A 9608-nucleotide genomic window follows, 5' to 3' on the forward strand; every position below is an offset into this window, starting at 1 on the left:
CCTGACACTGCACTGTAGAGTAGGGCGGACCAGTTCGACCTCGGACGAGCCCAACCCTGTGAGAGCTCAACCTGTCTGCATATCACACTTGGGTGGGGATCGTCCCTTTCATCACGCTCTCGTTTAAAGCTTGTTTACCGACGCCTTCCTCCCGACACACCTCGACTGTGCACCGCCGCTGCTCCCGTCTCCGTCGGCCCACTGCTCGCGCTCGATCATCGGACATGTTTCGCTGTGGGATCGCCTACCCCCGGTGCCGGTGGATTGTGCCCTTGCTGCTGCTCTTCGCCATTATTTTCGACATAATCGCGATCGCAGCCACGTCCGGATGGGTGGAGGACGAGGAAGCCAAGACTCACTACACCAGCATGTGGGAGGAATGTCGAGGCAGGAACGACAACTGGGAGTGCAGGTCCCTCATGGAGCACTGTGAGTGGCGCTCATCGAGTGCTGTCGACTCCGCGCGAGCTGCTTTTACTTTTTTATGTAACACAACTTTAGAAAAAATAAGCGCGAACTTTGGACCTGAAACGCCAAACACACCCATGTTATTACCTTCAACCGTCCAGATCTGTAGTTCACCGTGGAACTGAGCCAACAATTGTTCTTAGTTTAAACTACGATTTTTAAAAACAACCAACACGTTTCTTACAATGCTGAAAACCAGCTGTAAAGTATTGTTATTTTTTATTCAATAGCTAAATTGATTGATTGATATGAAAACTGATGTTATTTCTATGGTTCCTCGAAATAGTTCCACTAAAGAACGTCAAAACTCTGGTAATAACTGATGGATTAGAAGAATGGAACAACAAAATGTTCCCTCCTTTTGTTGTTCATCTGATAGTATTTTCAAGTAATCTGCAGGATAATGCTGCAAGGTGTTTCACATTCTGTTTGAGAGACTCATTTGTGCTGACATTTGCCCTTGGGCAAGACAGGCCCTCGCACTGAACTGTCTAGTTTTGCTCGACATTTGACTTATGGAGAATACCATCCAAGGTTTTTAGGTTCTGACCTGCGTGACCTCTGAGAAAGGTAACCGAGCCCTTCAGAGCACTCAGGTCTTAGCTGCTCCCCCACAGCTGCACACAAACCCCAGTATTGTTCCTGTCATGAGCTTCAGGTCAGACACTCTGGGGACCGGTTCAAACCAGCTGGGAACGTGGGAGGATATGGTCAGTTCTGACTTTCAGAAGTTAAATTTTTACCATCGACCATGACGTCCATTACTGTCAAGTGATTCAGGGCGATTCCAAAAACACAACCTCGTCTCCGTCCTCCGTCGAGTTCATGTGAAGAAGCCAGTCCATTTATGGTGAACACTTTTGCTGTCACACATTTATATCTCAAGTTGGCTTTCTTTGACTGTTGCAGTGTGTTATGGAATAACTCACGGGGATGCTTGTTCATCATTTGCAATAGCCATTATATGAAGGTCCTTAAGTATTAAAAATAGGGCCCAAATATGGTCCACCATCCTCAAGTTTGAAATTCTTGACTTACTAAAAACTGTTCATTACTGTCAATGATACTTTTTTATATTCATGGTAACACCACTCATCAGTTGTTGTTACACTCTTGCCTGAACTAAGAAGAGCTACAAGAGCAAAGATGCCTGCCAAAACAGTCTGAACAGTGGACACTTATTTTTCTCTGTGTCCAACTGTGGCCTCAGGACCGATACAGAGTTGAATTGGGATTAAAAATGTGCTTGATAAGTACGGACTGAACTTTGGCAGCGAGCCCGTCGGGCGCCTCCTTTCAGACTTGCTTGCCCCTCCTTCCATTCTTCCATTAGACTTTGCTCTGACAGCCTTCTCTTTCCTTCCTTGAAAACACAGACACACACTAGACGCTTACAAATTTGGCCCAACAAGTGCAGACTGTATGCTTGCAAATGAAGTCAGCTCAAAACTACAAAAGAAATGATACTTTCGTTTTTTAATAAGTCACTTGTTGCCATTTGCTGATAATGGCAGCAGATTTTTTGCTCACAAAATAAATAAAACTGGAAAAAAGTTGCTTTATATTGATTCTTATTCAGAGTCTTTATATTAAATGAATCAAAAAGTTCTTTTGGCCCATCAGCTCCCACACTGGACACAGTATGGGCCCCTTAGGAAATTCAGTCGAATCGGAGTATTTTCTGAAAGTATGAACTGTTTCTGAGAATACCAAGACGTTTCTCAGAGATGCACTAGCGCCGTTGAGTCGATTAAATTCAGAAGGTAGACAGTACGTAAGTGAATGTGACAGCGCTGTCGCAACCGATAAATGACACATGATGATGGTAGAAAATAGGACCAGTCAAACCCGCCCGAGGAGTGCGCGGTGACGAACGGGCCTCAGGCGGTGGCAGGTGAGGCCCAAACGCTCCCTGGTGTGAATAATTCAGGGCGTCGCCTGATCCTCTGTTGGCTCCGGTTCACATTATATTGTGAAAGGCTTGCTGAAATCCCTTTAGTTTTTAGCTGTACTCAAAGCGTTTTTTTGGAGTTAGCATGACATGCCACTGAAATAAAACATTTACACACGGTCTTAACTTAATGGTAACAGCGCTAAACGCTGTGTCAACAACCCTGTAGCGAGAGAGTGTTTTGAGTTCCGTGTCTCTTGATATCAGTGTGGACTTCATTGAGTGGGCTCTGGACTGGGAAATGACCTCCATAAGGCTGGCGCGTCTCACAAAAGAAATATGAGTCATGCTCGTCTGAATGTTTGAGGCAAAGTTTTTACTTGTTTAATCTTGTGCCACAGTTAAAGTGCTGTGCTACAACTATAATACTCACTTGATTTTTTTTTTGGATAATGTTAGCTAGAAAGACAAAATGGGTTTCAATCTAGTGAGAGAAAGAATGTGGCACACACCTCAGTTAAGAGCCAAATGCAATGAGGCCAAATGCAAAGAACGGCAGCTAGTTTTGATTGGCATTTTTTTTGCAGCACATTTTTGTGTGTGATTTTAAGAGCTTTTTTCGGTTTGATTGAACCCCATGACCTTTTTGCTGTGAGGCTGCGGCACTACTGGCCCTCCATGCTGCCACCGTCTAATTCATTAACATTACACACAGCCACAACTGTCGCAGGAGATCAGGGCCAAATCATTTTGCTGACATTTCTTTGTGTATATAATTCTAGCTTGGGCTCAGGCAGTCGCTGCATTGATGATCATCGGCCTCCTCATCCTCATCGTTGCCTTCATCATCTCCTGTATTGCTCTGTGCTGCTCACTCAGGATCAGCCTGCTGCCCATCATCGGCGTCATGTTGATCATAGTTGGTGAGTGTCAAGACACACACACACACACACACACACACACACACGTTGTTTTTAGGATTTATTGACTTGAGCCTCTCCCCCTAAACCTAAACATCCAAAACAAATGTCTCACCTTAACCAGCACTCTGAACCAAACTGAAACCCAGTTACAATAAACAACTGTTACCAGGGTTTTAACCCTGTAAATCTTGTGATACATTGATATATTGTGAAGTTTATAAATCCTGTGATATATATATATATATATGTGAGTGAGTCAATTATGTTAAAAATAAGGATAAAAATTGCTGATAATATTATTTCTGTTTGATAAACTGTGTACCATAAAAAGTATATTTTAGGACTGGAAATGTTGCTCAAACCCACTATATAACTGTGCGGGAAGTTCCAGTTTCAGACTTAATCTGTCTTGAGTGAAATTGAAAGTCATTAATATGCACTGTGGGGTTTCCTGAACAGGCTGTTTGTGTAAATGAAGTTTAGTTACTGTTTTAACATGTCAGTGTGATTCGTTCATGAGGGTGTGGTTGTGAAGTTTAGAGTCAAAAGCACGAGGTGGGGCCTATGTTGCTATGGCAACAGCAGGTTTGGTCTGTTTGTCTGTGTGACTCACTGCTCTCCGCCTGGGAAAGTAGAGCCAAACAAACAGTGTTTTACTGATAAGTGAAGTGTCCAGTCAGAGTGCCGTGCCTAAGCAGGGCCATTTTCCGCTGGAAGGTTTATGTTCTCTGCTTTTCTCTTCTGAAGAAACCGATTTCATTTCCTGCAGCGCTTTCTCTGAAGTTGATTTAAAAACTCCCACAAAACAAACCAAAGAACAAACAAAAACAGTTGTGTTGTCAAAGGTGATGCAGCATAGCACAATGTTTGATATTATTGAAAAGTAAATGTTTTCTATAAACGTGAAAAGCATTTTCCAACATGAAGTTGAATTTCCCAATTGTGAGATTGTGAGGTAGTCTGATCTAGTCATGGTATGTTGAACTGTCTGTGTCTCTCAGAGGGCAGGAACTTGGTGTTTTTTCATTATTATAGTTAATGTGAAATATGCAGAAAGGGAACCTATAGCTGGTCATGTTTGAAGTGCCTGTGTCATAAAATATAAAGGATTCCACAATTGAATTTTATAGTGACCACTTCACGATGGTCACACCAAATATAATATAGATATAAAGTTTCAAAACAGCATTTAACAATAAATAAAGAAGAACTGTATTATCTGAACATCATTTTTTGCCATTCAGCATTTCAACTATATTTTGCTAAATTATAGCAGCGACACATCTATCTACTTTTTAATGTAATGTAATTGTCCCCAACGATTTGTACATATTTACATGGGCTCCTGTGTATTGCAGAGTTCTGCAGGAGAAATGTCACAAAATGTTGGACAATGATGAGTAAATAATTATCGTGCAGGTTGTGTTGGCCAGTTTCGATGAGTCGTTACTCGTCTGACTCACTGACTTAGCAGACTCACGACTCACCGTTAATGAAAACATGTTCACGCCCGGCTGAGAGTTCCACTGCAGCCCAGCCGTTTGGCGTGACTTTTGAATACTTTTGTTAGTCACAATTCTGAAGATAGATTCAATAGATTTGTCATTTCGTGGCAAGAAGGTTGCTGGTCTCAGCACGCCAGGGGTTGCCATACTCTGTCATGTGACCTGCTGATGTGCGACTGACTTTCTCCCCACAGTGGTTGTCCAGTTCATCGCCCTGATCATCTACCCGGTGAAGTTCAACGAGATGATCTATGAGGGCCACTACTACTACACCTGGGCGTACGGCTTCGGCTGGGGCGCCACCATCCTGTGCATCGGCTGCGCCATCCTCTTCTGCTGCCTGCCGCGCTACGAGGACGAGCTGAGCGGACATGCCAAGACCAAGTACATCTACTCCTCCGCTTAAAGACAATAACACAGATTCACGCAGCTGGTTGGAACTTTATTCCACACTTTTGATGTCACCGCTTAGATCAGGGCTTCTGGGCTGGAAAGTCACACTTCCTAAATATTTAAAATGACATTTTATACTTATGAAAAAAAGTTATATTTCTGTTCCTTTAAGCATCTTTTCCATGCAGCGTCACTGAAGTGCACTTAACGAAAGTTTGTGATAACCTAGAGGACACTCTTGCGCAAAATAGTTTCTTAAAAATGGCTCATTTTCAGAGAAGAAGATCATCTATATATGTAAACAAATGCGTCACACAGCTTTGACGACTGTAATAATAAAACTTCTGTGGTGGCTTTTTAGTCTGCGCTCTAATAACTACAATTACTAAACACAGTATTATTAGGATTTAGGTGAGACTCACGTCTCACTACTTTTATTGTACCGAATGTCTTTTTATTACAGATAAGATTACATGGATGAAATTCAAAACTAATGTTGCTTTTGTCCCAAAAATAGCTAAATATTTTTCTAAATCAGGGCCACTTTCAAGTCTGCAGTGAGAATAAAAATGAAAGAGAAACACGAGCAAGAAAATATATTAAATACATGAGGAAGAATAAAGAAAGGGAATATTTTCAACATATATTTTTATACATTTAAATGTTTAAATATGCTGGTTCAGTAAAATAAATGATTTATCAGAGAGCATCCAATATAAATCAGTATTTTAATCTGGTTTTATCTAAGCAGAGTCACAAGATTAAATGAAAGATAACATGACAAATGCAATTTAAAGAGGCAGTAATAGGAAAATGAATGGTTAGAAGAAAATTTCCAGACAAGATGATTGATTTCCACTTGAATATTGTCGTCCCATGGGCCGGAGAGTTGCAGTGAAGGGCCCGTCCTGGGCCTCGGTTTGGCCTGTTCTTAATATTCCAAGATATTTTTTTGAGCTCAGTATTCCTTTGTTGAAAAGGTATAAGGGAGCATGTCGACTGTATCTGAATGTAAGAGAAGATGATTTGTTTTTGCTTTTGTTTTAGCATTTCCTTTGGTAACTGTGTGGCATGTGCCTTTGCTGAGCAACAAACCTGTTCTCCCCATCTGTCCCATCACTGTTCAAGTACATGAACTGACAAGTTGTGCAGTAAAACCGTTTTGTTAGTCGACCAGAGGGAAATTTGTATAAAAAACTGATTTTATACTCCTGTAAAGAAGCTAGCAAATGGATAAATAGTTTGTAGTTTCAACAGAAGATGTGGGCAGAATCCGGAGAAAAGCTGATGACTTAACTTTTGCATTGATTATGAAACATATTTTTTGGTGTCATGTGGTTGGTAGATGTTTTTTCTCTGCTGTATTGAGTGTGTTTGGTCGTCTGTGTATTTTGATGCATTAAAGAGATAACTTTTTCATCAGCCATGACTTGATTTTGTTCATTTCACACACATTTACGTGTGCCACTCCAGTTTCCTCCCGCGGTGCTGGGCAGCCCTGACTAGCTATTCGTTTTATCTATGTAGGCTCGTAATCCTGAAGGGACTTTTCTCGAGATTTGCTGCTGAGGCTTCATGAAAAACAGTGTCTTTAAATAAATGTTGTCTTGGCAGCACACTAGTCTGTACAGTAATTCATCACTGTTCGTGTCTTGTTAAGCCTGACTACACTTTACCTAGGTAATGTCACCAAATGTTCACTGTAGATATCATAACTACTTATTATTGATAGTTGTTAAGCAAGCATTTAGTTTATAACTAGCTAATATATGTTGCCGAGTCGAAAGCGTTACTAATAATACCAGTAATAACATGAATGGGGTGTGTGGTGGGTCGCCCGAAGTATCTGGACAAGGAGAATGAACAGAGTGAAATGAATGAATTAGAAAAAAATAAGATGTTGAGGCTGAGGAGCATTCAGATGCACATATTGACGTCGCATGACTGAACACAGGAATTTACTCAGGCACTTCAAGGGCAGCCAAAACAGTGCATCCTGCTCAGTGGCGTGGATGAACCTGCAGTCGGTTGACGTGTGACTGTTGCTCTGCTAAAAAAACAGAAAACTTATACACGCTTGGGCCTGTAGTCATTGACGTTACCAAGTGTGCAACACATGGCATATATGTAGGCGGCATGTGCCCCCACGTGACTAGCACAACCTGAGCCATAATTTTCATATAAAAAGATACATGGGAAACCATTTAGATTTTTTGAATTCATAAGCCCCGTTGATTTCCAAATTGAATCTCACCCACTCACAGAGTAGCTTTGCAGCTAAATTATGTTTGCACCAAACTATATTTAAAGACAATGTTTTCAACATAGTATATGAATATTGACGTCCACCACTGAGCTTCTGTAGCAGGAAACGAAAATGTTAAAAGAGTAGTTTGAAGTTTTATTTTGTGACGTAGAAGAGAATGAATTGACCACAACTTTCAGAGACATCATCGGTCAATAAAATCAATGTTTCTTGGCTTTAGTATGTTGCAACAGAAACAAAAAAATATGACTCTTGAGTCGTGGCATGGACGGTTGCGGTCACAACTACAGTGCGTCTGAACAGCTCTGGTTTCTCAGAGTGATGGACCTGCGTGCAGGTGGAGCAGAGAGAGGAAGAATGACGGGGGATGATATCATGGAGTGGCGTGTAGGTGAGGTCGCCCTGCCTTTCCCTATTAGATCTGTGTGTTTGTCACCGAGCTGCCACTCCCATGTGCATGCTAGAGCATGTTTGTTTTCATGATGCAGGTCTGGAATATTGACACGAGGATTTACCGACTAGTTAATATGACAGTCTCATAAAGTGGTTTAACTTCAAGTTTGTGGACACTCGAATAAACCTAAAGAGTTGCTTCATGACAAAGACGTTCTGAAGTTCTCATTGCTGCCTGCAGGCCTTTGACTTTACATAATATTGTGAACATTTCTCATCATCCTCTTCAGTGAGGCAGTAGCTCTAATTCAAGTGTCTTCTGAATGTCAAAGCTCTTCAGCTCATCACAGGAAAAAAATCATGCAGCTGCTCCGGTTTGTGATCTTTTTCATCTCAGTTATGATTCTCAATGGCGATTAACATCAAAGTAAGATTTTTATTGTGCATGGAACTGTGCATGCTGTGTGACAATAATATTTTGATTATTATTATGGTAATATTCTTAAAGTACATTTTAGTCTGTTGTTCTTATTCTCGTTACTTATCAACACTCCACTCCATTTTAGGCAGTCTGAACTAACCTAATAATAAAAACAATGGTCTTCACAACACGCGCAGTAATACAATAGTCCACTTGGTGGCAGCAAAGGCAAGTTATCGTAGAAGAAGCGTCACCAGGTAGTCAAGGCAGTTTGCGCAGGCTCCAGTGAGTGAGTTTTCAGTAAAATAAGACCAATATTTAATAACTGTAAATGAATTATCTGAACGATAGAAACATCCCTCTGTCCGACTGTGGTAGTAAAAAGTAAAAGTTTAGTTGCTTTTTTGGGGCACGGGGTCATGAACCCGCAATAACAATACTGTATTAATGTATAATGAAGGTTTCTGATGATGAAAAATAAAAATACATTCATTCCCAGTTAGCCACTGGTAAAATGTGAAGAAACGTTACCAATCCAACCAATGAACCATGATCCATGAACTTTGAGCATTCCTAACTTGACCATTCCATAACATGGCCTCTTATTAATTCAGTTGGTGACAAATTAAAAAACAACAACAACAACAACAACAACAAAACAAAAATAGTATTCTGAAAATGGATCGACTAGTACTACTATACGTTGCCCAGTTATGAGGGAAAACATTCAAAATTAATTTGGGGTCCCCAAATGGCAAATAAGAGAGTTGACCTCAGATGTCGATGGCAGCGATTATATAAGTAACTCACTGTAGTGTATCAAACATATCCCCAGGACGATCATACCCGTGTGACTCACTCAGGCTGGGGATCGTCACGTCATCGGTGACGCAATATCTATGACGGAGGAGGCCACATTGACGAGCTTCATTGAAGTCTCAGTGTGAAAATTGAGTCGCTTAATTCGAAGCGTTATTCAGGAAGAACAAAGTGCATTTCAACGTTTACAGCTTCCTCTTCAACCAACGACAGCAACTCCACTAGAGGGCAGAGTTTAGTCGCAGATCTGACATTGAAAACTTCCATTAACACGCCGACATGTCCTCGACATTCGTGAAGGTTCAAAAGAGTTTGGGTCCTCAAACAGGGTTTTTCTGTTGGGGGTTGATTTCACTCTTGCTCTTCAGGTGCTTTCCATTTATTCAGAAGAACACCTCGAGTTTACTCCTCTGTCTTCCTGAGGGTCCCCCACTCTAGTTTCACCTCAGTTCATAGAAGTTACTATGAGGGACTTTTTGAGAATTTATGAATGACTGGAGGACATGCGGTGCTGTGAGCATCACTGATC

At 41.2% G+C, this 9608-nt stretch overlaps 1 protein-coding gene across 1 annotated transcript; it reads left to right on the forward strand.

Moving 5' to 3' along the window:
- Positions 1 to 54: 54 nt before the first annotated feature.
- On the forward strand, positions 55 to 6602 carry perp (p53 apoptosis effector related to pmp22). Its single transcript, XM_053876069.1, has 3 exons — positions 55 to 429; positions 3142 to 3282; positions 4982 to 6602. The coding sequence occupies exons 1-3, from the start codon at positions 225 to 227 to the stop codon at positions 5191 to 5193; spliced, it is 558 nt and encodes a 185-aa protein (XP_053732044.1). The 5' UTR covers positions 55 to 224; the 3' UTR covers positions 5194 to 6602.
- The last annotated feature ends 3006 nt before the right edge of the window (positions 6603 to 9608 follow it).

Source organism: Synchiropus splendidus, chromosome 9, assembly GCF_027744825.2.
Source record: "Synchiropus splendidus isolate RoL2022-P1 chromosome 9, RoL_Sspl_1.0, whole genome shotgun sequence".
NCBI lineage: Eukaryota > Metazoa > Chordata > Actinopteri > Syngnathiformes > Callionymidae > Synchiropus > Synchiropus splendidus.

Coding starts and splice junctions, on each gene's coding strand:
- perp (XM_053876069.1), top strand. CDS start 225: ATGTTTCGCTGTGGGATCGCCTACCCCCGGTGCCGGTGGATTGTGCCC. Junction 430..3,141: donor CAGGTCCCTCATGGAGCACT/GTGAGTGGCGCT, acceptor ATATAATTCTAG/CTTGGGCTCAGGCAGTCGCT. Junction 3,283..4,981: donor CGTCATGTTGATCATAGTTG/GTGAGTGTCAAG, acceptor TTCTCCCCACAG/TGGTTGTCCAGTTCATCGCC.